Below are 26787 nucleotides of genomic sequence, written 5' to 3'. Positions count from 1 at the left end.
AATTCAAACTGGAACACTCACTTGGGCACTTGTTCAGATGGCAGCGGTGAAGGCTGCAAGTATTTTGGCTCACACATGGCTCCCCTCTCTCTCTCACACACACACACACACATGCACACGAACGCGCACATGCACACACACACGCAGCCTCAGGGTTAGTCAATGGCCAGTGGTTAAATGTGGGCTGCTTTGATCTCTGGTCTCTGTCAGTGGCCAGACTCCGCTCAGCACACTGGCCACTTTGTTCCGTCGTCCAGAATAGACCCAGCCCCAGACATCATGAGCACAAAGGGTGTTTAGGAGGGTACATGGAGATGTGTCGTGGTCAAACACATAAATCAGCTCTTAAATGGAGGTTTGTCGGGAGTTTTACTGCTCGGACCGTCCGTATTGTTTGAGTCTTTTCGCCTCACGACTTATGTTCAATGCCAACCTTAACGATCGTCGCAGGAAGCAGCGAGAGCAGGAGGACAGAACCGGTCTGTTCATGTCATACACATGCATATGGACTTAGTTGGAGCAGGTTCTATTTTTGTCATTTAAGTAGTTCATCATTTCCCACAGAATGGCTGTGCACTTGTCCGGGGGCGGTAGGCATTTCACAACCAGAGAATGACAAAGTGACCAAAGTAAAGTATATGTGTGGGAAACACCGCAACACTGTGTTTCCGTACTTTGTTCAAATCCGGGGTCCTCATCAAAATGACGCCATATTCACAGGAAAGTTGTTGACCATGTTGTTCAGCTTGTCCCTTTTTGTTTGAATTGCCAGCACATGAACAGTTGTGCTTCAATCTGACTTTCAATGAGTTGTGTACCATCATAGTCCTGCATATAACTGTTATTTTTTACTTTAACCACCCTTTCCCCTAAACTTTGACCATTATTCCTTCCATAAAATTCCATTTTGTTGTCATGCTGTTGCTGCCATGTCTGGATATTGCAGTTTTCCCACAGCCTGCTTTACAGTCGATATGTATAGATGGTGGCATTTAAAGTTCACATTACCTCATTGACCAGCACATTCATGCCATGTGAACAAACAAGTGCAATGATGTAGCCTATAGATATTCATGGATCGACCTGCCAGGGTTGGAAATATCCAGTTATGTGCAGGTCACATTTACACAACCTGCGCCCGAATGGCATCGCCAGTGTCCGCTTTTACCTTTCACAGTAAGAGTCTAGCAGTTTATACCAGTAAACACGAAGTAAATGCTTACAAGAGGGAGCTAAAATAAAAGACTGTGATATTTTCGACCAGGGTTTATGGACTTTCTTGCATGGTGGTGCGGCTGGGATTATAGGGCACGTGTTGGAAAGGATGGAAACAAATGTGGTCTGCGGAAGCAGACATTCATGCGAGTGTTTGGCAGTGGGATGAGGGGGTTAGGCTGCGGTATCTAGGATGTGGGGTCACCTGGTATGTGAGTGTGTGTTTCTGCGGTCGCCTGTGGCCGCCTCTCCAGCTGGCTGTGTGGATCGAAGATATTTCATTACCAGATGGGAGGTAGACCTCGATGGTTTCTGTTAATGTCTGTTTTTGCCTCTGCGTTGATTCCGTCTTTCCATTCCTCTTTTTATATTGTGTGTTTTCTCATCAGTCACACACTCATCATTAGTGCCTGGCCATCAGTCATCGGTGTCGATGTTGAAACAGCTCCTCCCACATCCCTCTCGTTTCCCCTCTCATGTCCACTTCTTTGCTTCTGTGTGAAACACAATCAAATCACTATGAAAGACTTGACCTTTAGCCTCTGATTGGTGCCTCAGGGGATGGACGATGACATCATAAGGAGGACCGAAAATGGAGATGGTTGATGGGTGGGCGGGCACTGAAGTCTCCTCTCCTCTCCTCTCCTCTCCTCTCCTCTCCTCTCCTCTCCTCTCCTCTCCTCAGCCAGGCCATCCAGCTGCTAATTGACCCATCTATTATTGATCAGCTCAGTCTCCCTCCCCTATTAGCCTCTGTTACTATCTGGTCCACTAATGGACAAGCTGCTATCTCGGTGTTAAAACCCTCTCTCTGACTATCCATCCGCTCTCTCTTCTGTATCTTTCAGTACATCTCCTCTGCTTTCAAATGTGTCCATACACAGGACAGGAAGTGAAGATGTGAGAATGATGTGTTTGTGTGTGTGTGTGTGTGTGTGTGAGGGGAAGGGAGTACAAGCACACAGGAAGCCTTTGTGGTGGACAGCTGTGTACAGTAGGTGTGTCAACCATGTCTTTATCAGCAGTGGACAGGAAATTGTCTTTGTGAATTATTAAACCTCTCTGTCCACACATAAGGCCAGTCTTGGGATTTTTTTCTCTCCTGCGACACACACACACGCCCACACACACACACACACTTGGTCACTCACTGCCCATCTTAGTCATTATTTGACTTACAGCGTCGGTGAGCCATGTCATCAAAACGGCACTGCCTCGTCACCCGTTGCGTCTCTGTGGGTCTTGTGACTGCTGTGTGGGGCAGGTTTCTGTGAAAGACCTTCGTTTAGTTCTTGTGGTGTTTATGTAGAAGTACGAAAATGACTCAGTGTGGTTTTTCTGCGGAAAGGAGATCGGAATCAGTACTGACAAGAGTCGTGAGAACAATGCAACACATTTTTCTGTTTGAATCAATCAGTGTTGGAAGTTAAAGATATTAGACATAATGAAATCAAAGCCCTCTGCAGACACAACCTGATGTTTGCGTTCCCGTTTCTTCAAAAGGTGCAAAGCAGACCTTTCTCAGTTTAGATCAGAGTTGCAATTAACAATTATTGTCGTCAAGATCAACCAGTAAATATAAGAAAACTTTACTGATCGCTCACTGTGGGAATCACTAAATGTTTAAAACTATCGTCCAGTCCAAACAGTCCAAAACCTGAAGACTCTTTTCTTTTCATCAACTAATCAATTAAGAAAGTTAAGAAAATGTGCACAAGTAGTTCAAAGTAGACTGAATTGTGTGTGTGTGTGTTGGTGTGTGTGCACATGGATTAAGCTCCTGTTGATCCTTCAGATTGTCTCGAGCGGCGTGCAAACTCCGACCTCTGGCATGTGACCCCCAGAGGTCATCAGTGACATGGATGTGACACTGACCAGCTGTTGCTTCAGCACTGGCATGTGGTGTCAGTCCTTTGTGTGTGTGTGTGTGTGTGTGTGTGTGTGTGTGCGTGTGTGTCTCGCCACATGCAGATGGTAGCTGGAACCGTGTGGTTTCTGCTGCTTTAATGAGAAATGTGTGGGGTCTCTCTGCGGCCGTGTGTGCAGACATGTAGTTAAGTTTAAAGGCGAAAAAGAACTGCAGGGGTGAAAAGAAAATGAGAGCTGTCGCAAAGACTTTTACAGTCACACAGGAACACAGTGTACCTGCGTGCAGCATGGACGCTAACGTGTGGCTGCAACTCACCGGTCCGTATCAACGTGTGCATGTGCCGCAGAGCGCTCTGGCCTGGATCTAAATAGTGAGCGCGAACGGAAACCAGCGCTTTACCCGCCAAACACACGAGGTGAAAAAAAATCTGTAAAGGGCCCTGTGGTGCTGGCACAAGTGGCTTCATCTCACGCCATTTGGTTTTTGGCCCCGGCTAACCTCTCTCTCTCCAGTGTTTCTGCCCCTTTAACTAAGGTTTCCTTCCCTCTTGTCGCTCGGTCTCATGCTGTTTGCGCCGTACCCGCGAGAAAACAACCATGGCAACGATATTACACAAGTGAGCACATTACACAAGCTGTGTGGTCATTCAGTCAGAAAGGATAACATCTTTCCCTCCCGCTGTAAATCCTCCAAGGGGAGTTTGACGTTAGTTGTGCACCTCTTTTTCAAGCTTTCTGCACTTGGAACACTACCTACCTGGCTGATCCCTGCAGAGAAATTCTCCTCTCTGTTTATCCCTCCTCAGGGAGGTCAGAGGTCAGCTGCAGAATAGCAGCCCTAGAGCCGAGAGCGAAAGCGGTCTCGCAGTCTCTTGCACTTCAGCGCAGTGGATGCTGCTGACAATGGGGTGTTTAAACTCTCGTCACCCAGCTGAATTATATTCTTCCGAACCACTCGGGACGCACCGTCATCACCAGTGCACAGGGAACACGCAGAAATAGACTTTTTTTTGGCAACTGATGCAAAGGGCTGTAGGTGGAAGAGAGACCGTAGCACTTCCCTCCGACAAGCTCCGTTTATGAAAATGAAGATGTGAGTTTCATCCTCTCTTCTCAAAATGACTCACTTGTGCCAGTGTTAAATGGCAAGTAACTTAAATCCGCTTTCAGCAAACAGGTAATAGTTTTATAGCCTTCTTTCAGTGGCTTTTTTTGCAGCAGTGGAAGTAAAAGTACCCTAATGTAACAGTGTTGTCAGACCCAGATGAAGACACGGCGGCAGCGAAAAACAACAAAAGCCGAGCCTCAGTGAAAGCCGCTAACCAAATTCCAATAATCCTACAAACCCAAAATGTGATTGAGAAAAAAAAAAGATGCTGGCGACAGAGAGAATCCAGAAAAACCGAACAGTAAAACAAAAATGGATTAGAGAACCGTAAAGCTGTGGGGAACGAACCCAGAACACGGGGAGCACGAGAGGGCGGGAGGGGGGGAAAAGACACAGGACGGAAACGAGATGAGAAAAGATGACTCAACGAGGGGAAATGAAAGAAAGAGAGTTAAATTCAAACCCAGCTAACGAGGGGGGGGGGATGAGGTGGAGGCGGTGGGAACGGGGCATCGCTAACGAGGCTGATGTGAGACAGGTGTGTGTGTGTGTGTGTGTGTGGGGGGGGGGGAGCACAGGAACACAGGTGAGAAGGTTGGAGACGTCGACAGCAAGATACGGGAAGATACAACCATCTAAAGAAAACCCACGGCAAATGCAAAGGCGCGCCGTCAGAGGGTTCAGAATCCTAACTGAAGGAAAGATAATCAAAAGTAAGTTGCGGAATTTAGTGCCACTCAACCAGATCATTATTTTACTCCTATTATTGGATCTTTTTTATTTCTTTGAGTTTTGGGCAGTCAGTTAAATGAAACCATCGGCCGAGTTCAGAGGTGATATCTCTATGCCGGAACCCCTGACAACGCTGACATTTGACAAATGTCGTGGAGCGGAACTTACAGCGGAGTAGGAGTGTGAAATATTCTAAAAGCACCAGTACCACAACAACAGGAAAGGGGGCGAGAACAACCGTCCCGGTGTGACAGATGTTATGGCTGCTCCGGCTCCGTTTGGCTTTTAAAGACACACAGATTGTCTCACTGTTTAGTCTGAGACCGCCGGCCAGAACCTAAACACAGCCGGGCAGGTGAGCACTGTGTCCCTTTTGTGTGAAAGATGTTACCGGATGACACAGCAACAGAGTTTCCAGCCCCATCTGCCGCCAGTTTTGGCTCATTGAGTGAGAATTCGAGTGAAATTGGAGTGCGATTTAAAGGTTTCAGCGATCGGACCAGACATCTGTTTTTGACACCGACAGTTTATTCTGAATTAGAATCTAATCTGAATAAGCTTTTGATTTTAGTGATCGGAAATTAGAAGCAGGTTATGGGAACGGCACGTCCAAAGAAATACACAAAAACGACGCACAAAAAGCTGCAAAAAGATGGCACGATATTGGAAAAAAAAGGTTTAATTTGAAAATGTAATCAAATCATGACCTTAAAATGGAAAGCCGCGTTGCATTATTTATTTGCAGAGTGCCCTAGCACCCATAAGTCAATACAGTAGACTAACTTTATATACAAATACTTATATTTTATGCATCTTCCTCCTGCCTCTTCCCTCCTCTCTTTGATTACACACGACGACTTTTCAAACGGCCTCGTATTCCTTGATATTGAAATATTCATCATTTCGTCGGATAAACATGATGAGATATTCATATTATGCAACGAGACGGCTTTATTATATCCAGCGGTACAGTTTCACTTACAGTAAGATAAAAATACCAGGGCCGTGTTGACTCAGTGACTCATTCATACTGAAACCCCCCCCCCCCCTCGCATTCACATACACACCGGGCTCTATGTGCACGCATGAAGTGTGTGAGGGCCGACGAACGCTGCAGGCGCCGGCTTCTAAACCAACACACGCGCGCACACACACACACACGCACACACACACACAGAAACACACACACTCCTCTCCCACTCTCGCACATGCTAATCCTGCAGGGCATGGGCGAATTTAGGGCAAGCCTGATTAGTAGTGCTACTGCTTATCACCCAGAGCCAGAGAGAGAGGGAGAGAGGGAGAGGTGGGAGGGAAATTAGGGAAGTGGAAGAGGTTGTGGGAGGTTGGGAACTGGGAGAAGGTGGGGGGTTATGTCTATGTGGATTCACACGGAGGAATTCCTTTTTCAGTATCGGTATTTTTTTTTTTTCATCAGAGTTCATCCAAATATAAACACACACCCCGGGAGGAAATGGGAAATGATAAAAAAAAAAAAAAAAAAAGACGCGGAAGAAGAGGAGTAGAGCGTTCAGCGGTGGTGGAGGTGTGCAGCCAGCCACCTCCTCCTCCTCCTCCTCCTCTTCTTCTTCCTCCCCCCAACCTTTTATTTCCTCCTCTCCCAGGATCCTCGTATCGCTCACGTTCTGCTCTTCTTCCTCTCTCAGCCTGCTTTCTCTATGCCTCGTAATCCTCCACTTCCCTCAGGACAGGTGTGTGTGGGTGTGTGTGGGTGTGTGTGTGTGTGTGTGTGTGTGTGTGTGTGTGTGTGTGTGTGTGTGTGTTGCTGCTCCCAGTGAAGCAGAACCTCAAAGGAGAGGCCGGCAGTGTGTCAGGGTCATCTGGTGTTTTTGATGTCTTCACCTCCGAGTGGAGAGGAGGGAGAAAGCCCTGAGGTGCTCCGTTTAAGTTCCTGTCTCTTTAAGGCCTCCTCCCGAATATCAACTCTGCTCTGATTGGCCGGCGCGCACATGCCTGAACCGCATCATCAAAAGCACCATCTGTGTTGTTAAAGACAATTCCTGAGTCTGTCTTGACTCACTGTTAATGGTGCGAACAATTGTTGTGTGTCCTCCCACCCGTCTGTTTTTTCTTTTGAGAAATCAACTCAGTCACGCACACACTTTCACACTTTACTCTGATAGGACAAGCTGGTTTTTTTTTCTTCTTTCATTTCGACATTCATTTCATGGGCAAAATTGGTTTTGTATTCTATTAAAAGTGGCCATAAAAGGTTTCACATTGGACTTGATGAAATTTGCAGGCACACTAGCACACAGGCAATCCTTTGCTGTGGCTCTAATAAATTGAACCTCCAAGGCAAAATAAGCTGTTAGAAGGACTTTACTTTAAGACCCTACAGTGTTTATGTGTTCTCAGCTGCGAGTTAACAGAGACGTTTGTGTTCTGTACGGTAGTTTTGTTCATATATTGGCTTTATTATGTTGCAGTAGGAAGTTTATTACACTGGTGCATCTCATCTCTCATCCTGTGGTCTGATGTTGCTCCTATTGAGAGACGATGGCTCAGAAGTGTGTATACAATCTCAAAGAAAGACTTGTCTCCCTGGATGCGGCACACTCCGACGTGATTACAGCGCAATGAACCAAATGACAGCTGCACGCACTTCAGCGAAATGAACTTTTTCAAAAATGCCACGCAGATGTCCCGTTCCGGGCCTTTTGTAGCATTCGGCTACTGGGAGCTAAACGGGAGCTAAATGATTACTAAACGATTACTCTCAGGAGATCCAAGGAGCACGCAGCTTTGATGCTTTGAGGCCTTTGTGAGGCGAGTTTATCGAGTGAAAAGGGGTTGAAAATTGACTGTGACCACTACAAGAGGAGGCTTGTCTCTCTCTTTTCACTTACTCTCTCTTGATCTCTGTCTCACACACACACACACAAGCGCACCGATTAAGGATTTTTTTGTTTTGTTTTGTCAAACCAAGGTCAGAGAAGAGCAGGAAGTCTAGGGGGGGAGATATCTCGTCTAAACAACAGATGCAGGCCAAGATATTTATCTGCGGGTTTTCGATGTTTTCAAATCACATTCTGAGAAACCCTCCGCTGAACACTCGGCCGCCCTCTCTCTCGTGTTTTAACACAGCTCTTGACACAGGATATGCCTGAATAGCTGAATTCTGTCATCAATCAAAGTAAAGACAATGAGCCACTTAGGAACAATCAGAAGGGGTTAACCTAACGTTAGACACACACACAAACACACACACACAAAATCTCAATAATTGTTTTCATTGTCTGGATGCCGGAGCAGACGTGATATTTTTCTTGTTGTAAATCATACTCAAATGAAGCTCCTGCTTATGTTAAGCTTAACCACGTCTGTGCAGCAGACAAAACATTCAGTGGAAGTCACTGTTCTCTTCTGAACAATATAATAATGCTGCTTTTATTTTAAGTTAGTTGGCTGTGCACATTCTCAAAAGCGTTCTCTGCACATGCCTAAGATGCAATCAATCCACCCGCCTATGCACTGTGTAACTGCAGTGGGAGGGTCGGATCACAGCGTGAGCAAAACTGGCACAAAATGGCGATTTCTGCGTAACGTTGCTTTGAAATCTCCCTGGTAGCTGCAAAGTTGCCGGAGGAGGTGTGCAAACAGGTGTTCAACCACGTTTTGTTTAGGAATGATGAAATGAAAAAAAAATGAAGTTCCCGTATTGTAGAAAGCAAGATTTCCATTTCTTTTTTGATTATAAAACAGTTGTCAGAATCCAAAACCCTCAATCCAATCCAAATCCATTCAGAAATTCATTCAGATCTTGTTCCTTTAAACGAGCCGTCGGGACTTCCATAAGGTTGTGATGTCACAGGTATACAGTCACCAGCACGGCCAACATTACAGAAAAAAATTAAAAATGGCAGAGCTGATGCAGAAACTCGCGGTTCCTGTTCAGGCCTTTGAGTGCTGACCAATCAGAGCAGAGTGGGCTTTTCGAGAGGCGGGCCTTAAAGACACAGGCATCAAAACACAGTGTTCAGACAAAAGATGCTAGAGGTGCATCGACAATGGACAGTATGAGAAAAATAACGCATCTTTTGAACAGGAAAGCTGGTAAGGATTATCTGGTAGGCAACTAAATTTAAAGTATGCACCTGAAAATGAACCTGATAGAGGACCTTTTAATGTGAAATGTGATGCACAAAGTATCAGAGGATGGGAGACTGTACAGCTAAAAATAAGACAGTGTACTTGTTCAGCTGAAAAAATAAAACAGTGTTGGCAAAATAAGTCCTCATCTTTTTTTCGTTTTGTTAGATGTATGTCAGGCTTTACACCTGTCTGTAAACGACAGGATGGTTGTCTCACTTTGGACGATGCTGCGCGTCTGCTCTCACTCATCGTAATGCATGCTGAAGTGTTAGGGGAGCCTGCTAATGGGTTCTGCTGTCTAATGGGACAATCTGCCAAAAGCTGTTGTCTCCTTTCGACCTGTGGAGTACATCTGTCTGACTGCTGCGGAACAATTCAGAGGAAACCGCAGCTGGAAAACGGCATTGAGCTGAGTGGATGATGGTGCTATAAATGTGTGCTACCGCAGAGTGTGGGGACTGTGTTGATCATGCAGCTGTGTCCTGTCTCACCGTAGGGGCTGAGTGTGTGTGTGTGTGTTGTGTGTGTGTGTGTGTGTGTGTGTCAAGAGACTGTGGGGGCAGGAGCATGCATGTGTATGCCTCTCTGCATCTCTTCTCTCCATCCCGTCAGTTTTGATTGACACATGATGGGAGGGAGGTGTATAATTTATCACTTCCTGGTTGAGCCAATCCCACAATGCCCTGCAGCCAGAGACCAGGGTTGGTCCCCCCAGAGCAAAAGCCAGTTTATTAAACCCTTAATGGACACGCCACACACACACACAGACACACACACAGACACACACACACACAGACACACACACACACATGCACACACACACACACAGACACACACACACACACACACACACACAGACACACACACACACATGCACACACACACACACACACACACACTCTCTGTTGGTCTCTCTCCCTGGCTGCCTCTCAGTCATGTTTAATGTATAATGAATGAATGATTCATGGCAGAGGAGAGGATTTTGTATTTTAGGACTACTTATTCATTTATACACACACCAGTCGCTTTTTAAAATATATCCTGGGTGTGATTTTTTTTTTTTTATTTCTTTTTTTTTTTTTTATCAGCATATAAGGTCACCAGGTTGTTTTCCCGAATCATTTTTAACACGGAGTTCCTCATTTATGGGTAAATCCTGTATTTTGTATATCATCCCACTTACGCCCCCGCTGTGTCACAGCAATTATAAACCACTTTAATAACCTCTGCTCTATATTTGATTATTATTCATCCGGGGATTACAGAGTGTGCGATGGCAGTTCTTTAACGCAGCAACACCTGCCTTCAGATTCATACTTTGTTGTTTAAAAGCGATCAATTTAATAAGAGTACCGTTAAAAGCGTCGCTCTCAGTGATTAATGAGACTCTGCAGTTCCACTTAGGTTTGTGGCGTTTTAGCACCCTTCGGCTTTTTGTTTTTGTTTTTGGCTCAGCTCCACTGCTCACATGAAAGTTTTGTTTTTCAGCCATAGCGAGCAGCTGTTTTGCTGTTAAACAGCGCTTATAAACTGTGAAACAGCTTTGTGTACTGTCGTCCAACAGCAGACGGACAAAGCTAGCGGCTTGCTAGCAAACATGGCAGGGCATTCACGAGCTAATGAGCCAGATGTTCCCTAAGGAGCTAGTGGAGGACAAAACGAGAGAATATTAGACTCGAATACACTCACTGGACAGCAGCACGACTCCAAATGAATGCCAGTGAATGCTCGCTGGTGAATTAAATTGTAGTTTCATATACTTACTTGTGGGTTCTGATGACTTTATTCGTTAATTTTGTAGAACACACTCTCAGTGGGCATGAGTCCCATTAAAGCCCTCAGTCTTTGGTAATTCAGTGTGCAGAGGAACCATCATATTTACCTCACTCCATAGCACAGTGCATATATATTAAAAATAAAATATATATAGGTCTATTTTCACAAAAATCTGTCCTGATGTTCTTTGTATCGATTTGACAATGTTACCACCACACATGCACATCTGTTCTGCACATCACACATGAATGGGCGCGCTACGAGCTGGCCACAAAGACACCCGGGCAGGAGGTGATATTTGATGCGCGGTGAGCTGCAGGCCCCCCACCCGCTGTCAAAGAGGAGGCATTGACCCCACCTGCAGAGCGTCCTCTTCCGCTTCTTCCCGTGCGACACATGCCAAATCAAATTAATTCATAAAGGGCTTCCAACAAACAGCTGCGCTCGTCATCGTGAGGATACAAGAGAAACAAGGGATGGAAAAACGAGAAACCGCATGTCATATGTCATTTCTGAGGCCCGGATGTGCAGGGTTAGAGGTGTGTGTGTGTGTGTGTGTGTGTGTGTGTGGCAAGGGCAGATGGTATAGCTCTCGGAGTCATCTCTCTACATTAGGTTGCACAGCAGGTGGTGGCCCCGTGTGTGCGCATGTATGTGTATGTGCATTCACAGCCGGCGAGGACCAGCGCACAAGGACATCTTTCCAAGACCTTGCCTTTGGCCTGTGTCACTAACACTCACGTCTACTCTGCTGCGTGTGTGTGTGTGTGTGTGTGTGTGTGTGTGTGTGTGCACCAGCAGAAGGACACAGGCTGTGTGAAAAGTGAGTTTGAAGAAGCGTTGTCTTTTGGGCGATGTGAGGCTGCGGGGTGATGAAAGGACGGGTGGATGACAGAGCCGACGACGAGGAGCGACAGAAGGGACGCGAGTATGAAAGGAGGAAGGCGCTGAAGGAGAGAGGAAGGGACCGCGAGGTCTCCAGTGGTTTTTTTTTTTGGCGCCTCACTTTTCATCTCCTTCAGCTTTTCAGTCCAAGTTGGCTTCGACTGACAGATTGAGGAGCGATGTGTTTATTTTATTAGCTCGGGGTGCGAAGAAAGTGAAACTTTTAATCAAGGGCAACACGGGGGAAACTTCACAGATATGCACATCATATCAGCAGCTTTACCGCGCATGGGGAACACTTAAACATGAATGTGTCCACGCGCGCGTGTGTGTTCTCTCTGTCGAATGCATCTGCTTCGACAGACTGCCGCATTGGCTGGTTTTCAGGAAGTGCATTCCCCGCGCGAGCAAATCAGAGAGCGGCTCACTATCGGACCGCCTGGAGGCTTTTAGCCGAACAGATGGCTTCTTAGTGAATGAGAAATGACATTCATGCGAAATGTTACGGGAAACAGACACAGACTGACTGGATGGATTGGGGGGGTCTGGATGGAGAAGATGTCTGTGATTCGGTTACGGCCAGATGTCAGTTTGTCGGGAGCCTCATTTTTTTTTTCTTCTCTCTTCTTTTCACAACACAGACAGGCTCTAAGTGGAAAACCATGTCAGCGCCGAGTGCCATTAATCAGAATACCCTGACATGGTACTCTGAGTCCCATTCACCATAGAAGGAGCAGAGGATGATGGGGCCAGTTTAAATCTTTTAGTCGACAGCCGACAAATTGATTCCGCAAAAGGACATTTCCTCAAAATATATTCTCTTTCATGTCATTTGATTTCATTTCTAACAGTAATTATAAGTCAATGAGGTGCTTTCATTAATTATCTTGTTAAAGCTGAATAAATAAGTGACGCTTTGATCAGATTTCAGCTCCGGTCTGTTTTGCTTTTGAATCTGCTCCTCTGCCTCACCTCTGCCTGCAGAATAATAAAGGGTGTGTGCAGGAGAGGTGCTTTTGTTCCCTCCTTTCTTATTCCTCTTCTCTGCTTTCCCATAATAACATGTGAGTTATAAAAGCCCTTTACTGAGTGGAATGCTGTTTGTTCTCCTCCCGTCTACCATTCATGGGCACGTTATTCTCTCTGAAGCGAGGACACTAAGTAGAGGAGAACGTGTTTGTGTGTGAGTGTTTGAGGCTGGGTGTTTATCGAGGATGATAAGGCTACTTAAGATTTTTTTTATTTTTTTTTTAACTCAGCTGCAGTGAGCTTATAATGGTCTGGCTGACTTAAGCTGTCAGAAGTTTGTCTTTTCTTACCCGTCATGTGTAGGCCCGGATGGTAAGGCTCAAATTCACTATCACAATATTTTAAGGACACATCGCGATACACGATATATACCTCGATATTTTGATATCTGTTCATAAATGCAAGGACTAGGCGACAAACAATATGTTTGACCAAAAAAGGCACTACTTCAATGTCGATATTGCAACAACATTGTAGGAATGACTTCTGGTGCTTTGACAAAATATTAGCAGAATGAGATTCTTTATAAATATTCATCAGTTATGTGGATCCAACGACTGAGTGGGTAAAGACGAGTTCAGAACAGGTGGAACAGTCTATTAAGTTCAGAAAACGACATCACTTTATTGTAATGAAGCCTATAAAACCAGGAAAATACACAATTTATGCCATATCACGATATAACGATATCCAAAATCTAAGACGATATATAGTCTCATATCACGATAACGATATTTATCGTACATATTGCCCAGCCAAAGTCACGTCTCATTTTATTCTGTTGTTCTGTTTGTAATACCACTCAGTTTGACTTTGGGTAAGTTTGCTGTATATAGTTTGGCACTTATTAACCGGTGCATGTTCTGCGGGTGAATTAGTTATCAGACATGGCTTTTATGAAATTTAGAGGTGTGTTTTCTTACATAAGAATAGGCCATATTTAGTGTTATTAAGAGACAATGACTATCTGCCACCTAATAAGGCCCATACTGAGCAAAACACAAGTTCATAATTAATAGAATACCTCTCTAACTTGCCACCAGCAAGTAGTTATTAGGAGACTTGTTGATGTAGAACATAATTTTCTGCAGAATAAAGCTTGTACTTGTACTTGATGATGAGTTATAAACATGTGCGGATGAACATGTCAGTGTTTTTAGATGACTGCGCACTGACTAACACGATATCTGAGATTGAGTCTGCATCTGTTTCACAAACACGGGCGTAAGCTTTGTTATTGTCATTGGTCACGCTTCGTTAATAGTGCAGACACACTGAGTAATGTGTAATGAGTAATATGTAATATCATCTTCAGCTCTTGATGGTTTGTTTGAGGTTAAATTAAGATCACAGGCTTTGTTCATTAGCGTCGGTCTTTAATCCATCCCGCTGATGAGTTAATCTGCACCACAATGGGTTCCCTCTCTTTGTAGTCTGTTTGTTTTTTTCCGGTCTATGTGGTCCGACCCGGAAAACCCACCACTTACACCACCTTTGGCAACGAGACTGCCGCTACGAATCTTTCTAAACATTTCTGTCCTTTAGCACGAAGGTCGGCAAAGGTCGGCGTTGTAGGAATCCTTCGCGCGCACGCGGGGGTTCCCTGTGTACGCACACACATGGATGTTCTGTACACAGCTGTGCTCTTTCCTCCCAGCAGCTGCGATATGAACACACACACACACACACACACACACACACACACACACACACACTCATATGCTTTGTCCTGTATTTGATGATGACAGTAGGAGGGAGAGACCGAGTGAACAAACAACAGCTGGAAAACAATCCGAAAGCTTTGGGATTCGATTCAGACGATAGTTTTGAGATTAAAGAGACAAATATAGTACAGACTACACACGTGTAAAAGACGAACGCATTATTTATTATATATTGTGCATAATTTAGTTTATTGTTTCTCGCCTCGGCAGTGGGTTTAAATCTGAATTAAGATATGTAAGGGAACATTAAAACCGAGGGAGATGGAGAGAGACATCCCGGAGGGTGACGGAGGGATAGAACGGGGTGGAGTTGATGTTTGTCGTGTGTGACTGTGAAGAAGAGAGCGAGAAAGGGTGACGGAGACTGACAGGGATTAAAGGAGTTGATCTGTGGCTGTGATTGTGTGAGAGGGCAGGGTGAAACCAGGGTCACTCTCCTCTCTCTGCCTCCGATTCCCGTCCCTCTTCGCTCTTTATCTCTTCATCTCTCTTTCTAAGAATATATTCAGTATGGTGTCTGCTTTACCTCATCCTGTCAAACACTTATTCTCACATCTACACACGCGAATGAGCCACTGAACGTGTTTATCTTTGGGATTTGCAGCTCAAGGTTTCCAGTAAACGGCACGAGCGCGCCCTTTAAAACCAATTTTGGATGGCCGACAGCAGCACGACTGCACTCCGGATGTTGAAAATCTCACCTCCCCTCTCTATTCTCTTTGCTCCGCAGACCAAAAGATTCTGGGCCCGGCGGAGTTCAGAGGCGTGGGCAACTTCAGTACCTTCCTGCTGGACCCCTCAACAGGCATGCTGTTCCTGGGTGCCAGGGACGCCATACTGGCCGTGGACGCCAACGAACTGGGCCAAGCGCCGCAGAAGGTAGGAAGGTTGTGTGATTGATTAAAATGAAGAAAGACAAAAAGAAAAAGGAGGGTTAACATTTCCTGATTCCGGCGTCTTGAATATGACTATTTTCTGGTTCCATTACTCCTCTCTGATATTAAACATGATGATCTTTGATATGTGGACAAAACAAGACGTTTGAGGACGTGAGAAAACACCATTTTCTGACATTTCATAGACCAAACAGTTAATCGAGAAAATGACAGACAGATTTATCGACAAGGAAAATAATTGTTAGTCGCAGCCCTCGTTATGTGAGGGCTCACATATCTTCTTCTTGTAAGAATTATCTGCACAATAAGTGTTAAATTAAAGCCGTACGAGCCTTGCAGATGCCCTGTTAGCCATCCACAAAGCTTGATGTCGTTGTTTTAGCCAACTCCCCGTCCCTTTTGTAGTTAGTAGTCCCCTCCCTCCTCTCTACGTCGCCATGTAGCGGTAATAGTCAGACATGGCATCATACAAGAGGATCCTGTGCGTTCGCTGAGCAGGCAGGACCGCCTCTTTATGGAGCTCTCTGTCCTGATTGGATAAAATGGGCCGGGATACCAGAAAATCTCTTTTTTTTCTTTTACTGCAGATGGATGGTGATTAAATGCAAAAGCTTCTACTGTCGAACTCATCGAATAATATAATGAAACGTACAGGAACTTGAGTGACTGACTGACTAGAGTTCAGCTGCTGATGAGCACGGGTGACTTATCCTTATTGTCTCTTCGTCTCTCCTTCCAGATTGTTTGGGATGTGCCGGAGGAGAAGAGGAGGTCCTGTGTGGCAAAGGGAAAAACAGAGGTGAGAGCTGTGTGTGTGTGTGTGTGTGTTAACCTCTTTTGTCTCACTCTGTCATACTTCATTTAACTGGGCAAAGCAAAGAATGGCGCTCGTACAGGAACATTCCGTTTGACTCGACGATACATTTTGTACCATCTGAATGCACTGAAGGGACGCTGAGGCTCGTAAATCGCGTATTAACTCCAATTCCAGTTCTGCCCTCGTGAATCTTTGAGATTCAGTTATTGAATATTAAATTCGTTACACCAGTTTTGAACCAAAATTGCGGATAGATTAAGACTCGAATGAAAGCTGATATGTTGGATTCAATTTGCCTCAGACGTTGGAAATGTGCGATGGGGCCCGTATTTTGTGCTGCGGCACAGACACGGTATTTTTGTGCGGTGTCACGACCCCGTGCTGTTAGGCATCGGATGGGAAGTTCTGGGATTTGTGCCAAAACCTCATCAGGGGTGTGCGTGCGTGCGTTCGTGCGTGTGTGTGCGCGCGTGTGGAGTCAGACAGAGAGTAAGAGTGAGAGAGGGTGTGTGCGAAGTCGCAGATGTCCGGTGATTGTCTGCGGAAAGTGATTAAACAGAGCGTACCATACACTCAGGCTGTACATCCCATTATGCTCCGAGCTTACAATAGGACATCCACCAAACTGCTTACAGTAAACCGACTGCACACTGGGACTGTGTCAATTGAGTAACGTCTTAATGACTCATCGGTTGTGACAGTTAACTGAGCACGCCCAGCTTCAGCATCCTATCTGAAACGACTCTAATGAGCACATGATGCGCAAAAAATGCCTGAAAAACGCCGTTAGTCTGGGCGAAATGAGGTCAAATCAAAAGATAAACAAAGCCACCGGGAGGCCCCGCGCGTGTCGACGGAAAGCGCGATCAGTCTCGACTCGTTTGAAACGGTCGTCATCAGCACAGCGTTCTGGTTTTCTACTGCGATGAGACAAAGAGGTGAAAGACTGATAAAGGCAGGAAAGAGAAGGGGTTGGGTTTTTTTTTTGTCTGAGAAAACATTGATTACAAGATTACAATGCGAGTCGGGAGGATTAAGGAGAGGGGGGGGGAGAAGGACGGAAACAGGAACGGGAGGAATTGCAGCTGATCGTAACTTGTCAGATTAAGAGAGAAAAGTGGATGAAGATGAGAGAGGCAAGACCATAGACATAACAAGGAGCTGCCTTGAAGTTGAATTTGAGAGAGAGTCAGAATAGGGCCGAATGAATGTGCAGACTTTTTTGAGACTCGTAAGGTAGCTCACGAAATCCCATCCTGCAGGCGACTCTAATATGTTCTCGATTCAGTTCACACGTCACCGACCGTGGACTCGTCGGTGATTATGATTTAGTGTCGACTGAAGAGTTGTTTACCTGAACACACCCGGCTTTGTGCTGCCTTTCAACACTCGCCGCGTAACCACCAATTTTACACACTGAAGTGTGTTTACGGGTCTACGGGCTTACAACTTTATAAATAAAAACAGAAATTTAAAAGCCTTCCGCGGCTCCAGAGGAAGCCGCAAGTAATCTGAAAAATATTGCCTCCAGCTGTTGCATTGTGGGTAAAGTCGGTGACTGGTTGTGAAAAGCAGTGGACCGGTCAAGCGTCGCACTATAACACTGTTGGGCTCATTATGGACAGTTTGAAAACAAATGATCAAAGCAGACACAGCAGAACCAAAGATATGACCCATTTCCCACGCATTTTTCTTCCTTTTCATAACCTGGCAGACGTATTACCCACAATGCAGCACAGAACCACTGCGTGACATCATTGAAGGCAGTCTATCAGGTTACATGTAGCGCTCTCTGAAGCCACAAACCATGTCAAGCTTTTTTTTTTTTTGCGTTGAAACAAATGCTGACAATTTCACAATGGCATGAAGAGAAAACAAGCAGAAACTTTGACGTTTGACATTTGAATGACTTCTGAAGGTGCTAACATGCTAGCAACAAGCAGCTTTATGACAAAGAGTCACATTAGCTTTCATTTAGAGTTGTTCAGCAGGCTGACAAACCAAAACAATGAGCTGAAAGACACCAAAACTGCTGTGGAGAGTGCACATTTTTATTTGATCCATCGTTGGTGTGAAACTACAGATCTACTCGGGTCGTTTCACGGTAATATCACTCGATACGCTAAGGTACAGCTTCGGTGGAGTAGCAGCCCTCTTGATGGCAAACAGAGGAAGTCATTCATGGAGGATTAAGTTTGCACCGGAGAGGAATTGAATCAAGTGCAGAATGGAAGTAGAGAACTGCAATTCTCCGCAGCGATCAGGAAATTGCCTTCAGTCCGCTGGTCTCGGTCGGCGTGAAAGCTTTTCAGTGTTTCGGCGGCGGGACATTTAATTTCCACAGCGAGCTCTAAAATCACAGAAGCTGTTAACGCAGCGGAGTGTAATGTTAATTGTTATCTCCAGCACCCTCACACAGAGTAGAGTAAAGTAGAATAGAATTGAACAGAAAAGAGCCATTCGATTCACCCCATGCCAGACTGTGAATGAGGCTTATTAAAAATGAATGAGGTTAATTTGGACCAATGAAATTGGCTAATCCCGAGCTGATCCCATTGTTACCAGGCTGAGCTCTCTCCCCCTCTCTTCTCCTCTCTTTCTCTCTCTCTCTGGCTCTCGGTCCGTCTCACGTGGAGCTGTACCGCTGTGAGGGCTGCTGGTGTGTGGTGGTGGTGGCGGGGGCTGATTTGGGTGACATGATCTGGGCATCAGAGAGAATCAGGTCCCTGGGGCGAAGGTGACTCAGGCCTGGAGCTCAATGAGGATGGCACACAAAGACACACACACAAAGACACGCACCGACTGAAAACATTGCCTGCGTCATGGTTTTATGGTAACCGGGGAGGGACTACAGTCATGTTTTCCATAAAAGGCGTGGCCTGAGTGTGCGTAAAGCGAGGAGAGATCAGTGTGTGCATCGCCACCGCTGTGTGTTTACGAGGCAGACAAAGGAGCACATCAGTGTGCTCAGCGTGTGTGGATCGTGCTTGAACAAGAGTGGTCTTGAGTTGCAGTTGGCATGCTTGCGTCAGTGTGAGTTAGTGTGGATGATCTCTGCTGGTAGCAGTGGGGGTCTCATGTGTCTGTCCCAGCAGTGGGGGTCTCCAATTTCCGATCAGAATCATTGATACGCCAGCTGTTCCCAGAATCCTACCCCAACCTTGCCCCTCAAGCTCAGTGCGGTTCTGACGGGACCACTTATTTGTGTTGGTTTGTTAAACCAATCATTGTTGAAACACACTTGTTTTAATTCTCAAACTGAATATGTACTTTTATGAAATGTGTGACACCGACTCTGGTAGGTAGCAAGATGACTGTTTTTATGGTAAATGAAAGTGAACCCTCAGTTTCACATATGTTAAATGTCACCTGTTGATGATCTAATGCATAATGCAATAAGAGGATGCATAGATCGCATGCAGTGAGCTTTTTGGCTCGTCTTTATTTCCTGGCTTTTGTCTCCCCCTGCAGGTCGACTGTCACAACTACATCCGTCTGCTGGAATTCCTGGGCAACGGACGCATCTACGTGTGCGGCACCTACGCCTTCGACCCCCAGTGCGCCTTCCTGGTTAGTTTGTGTGTGTGTGTGTGTGTGTGTGTGTGTGTGTGCATGTGTGTGAGAGAAAGACCTCACTCCTGTTGCTCCGTGCCTGCATGTATAAGTTCATAGATGAGGGGAGACATCGTAGGGCAGCGCATTGTTCCAAACTGGTGCATGTTGACTTGCATGTGCGTCCAACCACATGTGTGTTTGCACCTACAGTATGTGCAAAATGAATCTCTGTCACAGGTTCCCACACTCATTCACACCCTTCACCAAGTCCTTCACCAAACGGACATACACACACATGCACACACATGCACACACATGCACACACACACGCTGTTCTCTTACTGTCGCAGTGAATATTTTCACATTCAAACATTTTAGTCGCTTTGTTCACACTTACCCGGTATTTATTAGAGAAATATTTTGGTGCCAGTCAACCAACAAAAGCCTTTTAGATGTATTGTTGCGAGTGACATTTTAAGGAAGGTACTTTGAGCACCAAAGTCACCGAAGCTTTTAGCATAAAAGGAGAAGATTACAGTCCATTATAGTGACATTCAAAGCAGACAACATGGAGAGTTCGAATTGAATTTTCTTTTTTCCGCTCGAGACAGCTGTGAATAAAAGAATATTCTGCATGATTTACATCATTCATGTGGTAACGCGGTGCCGCCCTTCTAACTCCTCTTTCGCCTTCCCTGTCGTCCTCCAGGAGCTCTCCTCCTTCACCCTGGAGAAAGCCGAGGAGGGAGGGGTGAAGATGGAGACGGGGAAGGGCAAGTGTCCCTTTGAGCCCAGCCAGCACTACACAGCCGTGATGGCAGGTAGAAGAGATTCACATACTTGATTCCTTGTTGTCTGGTGTTACTTTCGTGCTATTTTCTGTAAATCACGGCCTGTTTCTTTTGCACTAGGTGGAACCTTATACACAGCAGCCACCAGTAACTTCCTGGGAACGCTGTTCGACATCTCCCGGGCAACGGGCCCGGAGCAGGAGCGCATCCGGACTGAGCGATCCATCAACTGGCTGAGCGGTGAGACGCTCGCACAGGCTCACACACGCGTCAACCCACATATTCACATATGCTGACATGCACAGACGCTCCGACGCGAACGGGAAAAAGTCAAATTGTCTGTGTGTTTCTGTGTGTGTGTGTGTGTTTCTCAGACCCGGAGTTTGTGAGCTCAGCCTTCATAGAAGAGTCCCAAGAGAGCAACCCGACGGGAGACGACGACAAGATCTACTTCTTCTTCACCGAAGTGGCCAAAGAGTACGACCTCTACACCAAAGTCAAAGTGCCCAGGGTGGCACGAGTCTGCAAGGTAAAACGGCGTCCTGACCGAGTCGCTGATTGATCGCCTCGTGTGAGTTCGCTGTCGGGCTAAATCTTTCTCCCCCTGTCCGTCCAGTCTGACGTGGGAGGGATGAAGACTCTGCAGCGGCGCTGGACCACCTTCCTCAAGGCCGAGCTGGTGTGTGAGGACAAACCCAGCGGTCAGCGCTACAACATCCTGACCGATGTCTTCACCACGCAGCACACACCAGGCGACCCCGGCAGCACACACTTCTACGGACTGTTCACATCACAGTGGTACGCGAAGGAAACGAAAGCCATACTAACCGCGCGTTTCCCAACTCCTGATGCGACTCTTTTCCCTCAAAAGTCGCACGGTTGCGGCTAAACGTGAACCACTCTTCTTCTTTTTCTCAGGGAGCGTGAGGAGCTATCGGCCGTGTGTGTCTTCAGTCTCTCTGACATCAACAAAGTGATGGACGGTCCCTTTAAAGAGCTGAAGAAGACCTGCGAGAACTGGATCAACCCTGAGCCGGTCCCCACGCCGAGGCCTGGCCAGGTACCAAACTGTGCAACCACACAACCACTGCACACATGCGCCATCACAATCTCTGCCGTTCATTACATTCTAGCGTATTCACAGAAATGACTCGGACGTTTCTTTTTCCCCTCTTTTTTAAAGTGTCTGAACAGCGCTCTGAAGGCTGAAGGGTTCGAGTCCTCCCTGAAACTTCCCGACAAGGTGTTGACGTTCGTGAGGGACCACCCCCTGATGGAGAACACCGTTACGGCAGCGCCCCTGCTCGTCCGGAAGGGGATCGCCTACACCAAGCTGGCGGTGACGCAGACGGGCAGCGGGGAGGAGCGCAGAGGAGCGGTGCTGCACCTTGGAACAGGTGAAGGGGAAAGAGAAAGCTGGCTCTCAAAGACAGAGTAAAAGCGGTGGGAAAGGTGTGAAAGAGAAGAGCTGTTTTCGATGGGAGTGTGCTTGTGTGTTGCAGACCGCGGGGAGCTCCACCGGGTGGCAGTAGTGGGCCAGAATGCCACCTTACTGCAGGAGATCCCTCTGTTCACCTCTCAGGAGCCTGTCAACAACATATTACTGCACCAGGTAGCGCATTTACAAATTAATTCACGCTCCGAAACACACAGACATAAATATACTAAGTGCCCAGAATACCTGTTATATTACTCAGTGTTTCTGTAAACGCTTCCCTGTGTTTCCAGGGCCTGGCTCTGGTGGGCAGCCCTCTGTCTCTGGCTCGGGTCCAGGCTGAAGGCTGCGCTCTGTATCCCAGCTGCGAGGTGTGCGCCAGAGCCAGAGGCCTTGGCTGCGTGTGGAGCGCAGCCGAAACAGCCTGCAGGCCCACAGCAGCCGAGTGAGTACTACAGGAATATCCCAACCAACTGGAAGGCTTCCAAAAAAAAAATGAAAGCGCAAAGGCAGACAGGCAACAGGGTTAGAAAATGGTTCAGCTATGTGTAACGACTGACCCATTTTTCTTTAGAGCGTGCTCGTCAGTCGTTTTGCTTGAAAGCTTTTTCAACACCCACGCATTTTATAAGTGTTGTCGTATGTAAGCGTTATATTCACTTTGGAAAGGCTGGTCAGCAAATGTTTGTTTTTTAAACCACTGCTAACAAAGTGAAAAATCATCAATTCATCAAAAAAAAAGATGTCGGAATATGACAAAAACACAAAGAATAATAAAGCTGTTAGATATTGTTGTTAAAGGCGCACTATGTAGATTGGGGGAACGTAATTTTTCTCTGAGAACAGCTTGTTTATTCAGTCATGGGAGGGAAAAAAATATTTCTGAGATGGTATTATTACCTCATTAACATTGTAAATATCAAAGTTTGAATGTCCTCGCCAAAACTACGTAGTGCTCCTTTAAGCCCTGCAGTCATTTAGTGTAACCAACAACAAAACAAAGAAAGAATAATACCAGAATAAAAGCATCAAATTGCATCAAAACAAGTCAATCTTTGCAATTTGTGCGTATTGATCACTTAATCTGTTATCGGAATTCTAACTCATTACGTATCTGTGTGACACTATTTTCTGTGTGTGTGTGTGTGTCCAGGCCTGGTCCAGGGGATGTGATAGACGAAGCCTTGAGAATGTGCGACACAGACGGTGAGTGTATCTCGTTTTTAACACTTGGAGGTGGCCGATGCGCTCCCATGCCCGTTCCTCCTTCAACCCTCTTCCGTCTCCGTGCTTGTTTTCTCCTCCAGGGCGTTGCACTCCGTCCATCAGGGAGCTGCGGGTTTCTGTGGGCCTGCGCCTCCTGTTGCCATGTGTCCAGCTGTCTCCCAGGCCCTGTAGCTGGGAGCACCCTCCCCACAGACACACCAGGCAGCACCACTCCGACCTGGAGGTGACTGTCACAGAGGAAAACCTCGGAAAATACGTCTGCACATGCCAGGTACACAGGCGAAACACACTGAAACTTATGCGGGAGCAGATTAATGCCACTTATTTCCTGCTATTATAAGGAAATATTACATGGGAAGTAGAGTGTTAGCTGCAAACATTTTACACAACTGATTATTCAAATATAAAGACTTGGAAACTAACTGCCACAAAATTATTTTTTAATTTGAATAATAAAATTAAATATCGTTATTGTATTTTATAATTGTTAACTGTCAGCTACATACATGATTTTCATAAATGGGAGAATGATGCCTTTCTCGTAATCCTTTCTCAAATCTTAAAGGTGCAATATGTAAGAAAAGGTGGAATTTCATACTAAAAATCAAAAAGGGAGCAATATAGCATAAGAATAACTGTTGCTAACTGTAGCTTGAGTTAGCTAGTTAGCTCAGTTAGCTCTGCAGCTAGTCCTAACTGGGAGGTCAGTGCATCGAGGGAGTGTTGCTGTTGTTGTTAACACAGGAGCTGGTGGAGACTGGCTAGCTGGCTATCATGCTAACTTCAGTAGAAATGTTTGCAACACAATGTGGAAAAAACTGTAGTTTCTTCACATTCTGTTGACCATTTTGAATAAATTACTGAATGACTTAATAAATAAAATTTGGACATATCGCACCTTTAATTTTTACTTCACAGAATCAACTCAAACAAATTAAACAACTATCTCTTCTTCTCTGTCGTGTCACTCTACTCCAGGAGGCGGGACCAGGTATCAGAGACCCCACTCCCTGCCGCAGAGCAGCCTATCAGCTGACACTAGGAGGCCCCACAGCTGGAGGAACGGTGGCGACAGCAGGAGGTCGTCACGTCCTGGCCGTCTACATCCTTTTCTTCTGCGGTGGTTTGTTGCTGGGCATGTTTCTCCTCTACTTTGTGACCCGTCGGCGTAGCCTCAGTCGCCAGGGCCACCACCTGCCGGATAATTCGCTGTCATCAGAGAAGGGGCGGGACTTGCTGGGCTCCTCGGCCACGCCGCAGTCTCCCAGCAGTGCAAGCCTGCTGTCTGAGGGATTCAGATTGACGGAAAAACGCAACGGGACGGCAACCTCAACCACGTCCACAACGCTCCTCAGCAGCCAGGGTAATGGTGGTCACCATGGCAACAGCTACAGCGGCACCCTGATCCACAGCAACCCCAGCAACGGCCATGGGAATTCCCTGTATTCCAACTGCAACACAAGTAGCAGCGGGCTGAAGTTCGCCTCCGAAATATTAGCTGCGGACATGCTGGATGGAAGGACGGGGGAGATGGAGAGGGAGAGGGGGAGGTCCGATGGGCTGGAGAGGGAGTCGGGGGTTGGGGACGAGGTGGATGAGGGGCTGGGGGACGGGGTAGGGGAGGGGATGAAAGGACTAGAGGAGGAGTTGGCCAGCTTTCCCATGTTTAAGTCACCCGCACCGTTAGCTAAGTGTGAAGAAAGTTCGATATGAGGAGCCGATATGAACGTTCTGACGATTACACCATTTGGCATCCTCCAAAAACTGAATGCTACTAGGGGGTGGGGGGATGCAAAATGGCTACTGCCAAATGCCTTTGGATGGGAGCTGTGGCAGCATGAAGAGAGACTCCAGAGATATATGAGAAATATATGATGAGTTTATGTCGAAGCGCTGAGAGAGAGAGAGACGAGGGGAAAAAAAAGACAGAAAACTTGTTCCAGTGTTGCCACTCAGGATGAGAACCACAGCTAAATAAATGTTTCAGATGTAAATATAAACTGTAAATAGAAGCAGTCCGGAGTCGACTGTGGATGTGAAGCTCAGCGTTATATCACGCTTTTTAAATGTCGCAAAGAATCAAAGATGAAATGTCTACGCGTGTGGACATGGAAAAGCCATATTGTCTTTCTCCTTAACTCCTGTTGTTGTTGCATTCTCTCCTCCTGATGGCACTGCAAAAGAAAAAGTGCACTTTGAATCTGTCAGCACCTCTCTGTCGCTCTGTTTCTGTTTCTCTCTTTGACACACCACTCAAATCCCAGACCTTGAAGGGTCCAAAGGCACCAAAGGACTGCTGAGCCATAGACTAACAAGTCAGACTGCACCGGTCCTGTCAGAGACTAAGGAACCATGAATTCACTGCGGAGCCTTCAGATGGGCTACAGCGACCGTGACGGGGCTGTCCCCGCCTGCGCTGCCGCAGAGGTCAGGAGGATGATAGGGTTGGTTGTCACCTACCAGGCATGCGTCAGTGTGGAGAGCTGGAGACGCACAGCAGGTGTGAGTCACTGACAGCTGCGGATCCATCAGTGTTCACGGGCAGACGGTTTTCAAAAGGAACTCAAAACTCATTTCGGCCTCACAGAATAGACTTTGTCGGACACAAAGCCACTATCACCTTTGTTTTGTTTTGTGGATTTCAACATAAAAGTGTATTGTTTTGTCATGTTGTTTTTGTAATAAAGCCTTTAAAAAAGGTGCTGTTAACCTGGTGTCATTGGTTTATGGATGCGCGACAGTTCAAAGAAGTTGTTTCGTTTATCTTCCCAGAAATAGACCATGCCCTACGTCAACTCTGCAAGGATGTGATAGAAATTGGCTGTGGTTATTACTGATTTCTAACTAAAATGGAAAGAGACTCCATGTGTGTCTATGTACGTATGTACTTTGAGTTTCTTGGCATTGATTCATCTGATCAACTCCACATGTGGTGATTTGGCTAATAGAAAGAAAAAGCTGGATGTGGGATTTACAATTCAGAGAGAAAGGTGACTGGGTCCACTATTGTGCATAAATGCAGAGCTTTTGAGGAAGCCATCTAGGCTAGCTTACAGGCTAACCTCGCTAGTTGAAAACACCTACATTATCTATTTTAAAACACTACAAAATATTTAACAATATATACAAAGCAAACTGTTAAAAGATAATTATTTTAACTAACTTATGGTGAAGAAACACTTACACTACCAAATGGCATCCCGGGTAGGCCTAGAACTCGCCCTCGGCCGCTCGCTAATGTTCAGTGAAGAGCAGATGAGGAGAGTCTAGAGATGTTGCACAGCAGCAAGTTCTTTAAAGTTTGCCAATATGTTTCGCTAAACTCAAACATTTCAAACATCAGGGATGGAACTTTGAAATGAATGAGAAATAGCCTGAGCCTAAATAGCTAGCTGTTCTAAATTCAGCTACAGGTTAGCTTAGCTTAAAGGGATAGTTCGGGTTTTTTGATATGAATCTGTATGGCATCCCTGTCAGCGGTGTCGTGCATCAACACTGACTTACCCTCGACAGTGTCCTGTGCGCCGAGTTCTTGCCCGGTTTTGGTGCTGACGAAAGTAGTCCGGCAAGTTGTCTGGGGTCATGAAAATAAAGCCTTTTTCTTCTCAAACA

General features: G+C 46.1%; 1 protein-coding gene across 1 annotated transcript in view; it reads left to right on the top strand.

Moving 5' to 3' along the window:
* Positions 1-25884, top strand: part of sema4f (sema domain, immunoglobulin domain (Ig), transmembrane domain (TM) and short cytoplasmic domain, (semaphorin) 4F) — a 61508-nt gene extending 35624 nt beyond the window's left edge. Inside the window, exons 2-15 of the mRNA XM_030431649.1 lie at positions 15185-15333; positions 16090-16149; positions 19639-19737; positions 20432-20543; positions 20634-20753; positions 20888-21042; positions 21130-21311; positions 21432-21573; positions 21697-21910; positions 22016-22125; positions 22242-22393; positions 23102-23154; positions 23256-23446; positions 24154-25884. Coding sequence (XP_030287509.1) covers positions 15185-15333; positions 16090-16149; positions 19639-19737; positions 20432-20543; positions 20634-20753; positions 20888-21042; positions 21130-21311; positions 21432-21573; positions 21697-21910; positions 22016-22125; positions 22242-22393; positions 23102-23154; positions 23256-23446; positions 24154-24888 — 2474 coding nt within the window. The 3' untranslated portion in view covers positions 24889-25884. The remainder of the gene's footprint in view (positions 1-15184; positions 15334-16089; positions 16150-19638; positions 19738-20431; positions 20544-20633; positions 20754-20887; positions 21043-21129; positions 21312-21431; positions 21574-21696; positions 21911-22015; positions 22126-22241; positions 22394-23101; positions 23155-23255; positions 23447-24153) is intronic.
* Positions 25885-26787: the final 903 nt, after the last annotated feature.

Source organism: Sparus aurata, chromosome 10 (genome assembly GCF_900880675.1).
Source record: "Sparus aurata chromosome 10, fSpaAur1.1, whole genome shotgun sequence".
Lineage (NCBI taxonomy): Eukaryota > Metazoa > Chordata > Actinopteri > Spariformes > Sparidae > Sparus > Sparus aurata.
The sequence above is the reverse complement of the archived record's forward strand: the minus strand, read 5'-3'. Positions and strand labels throughout refer to the sequence as shown.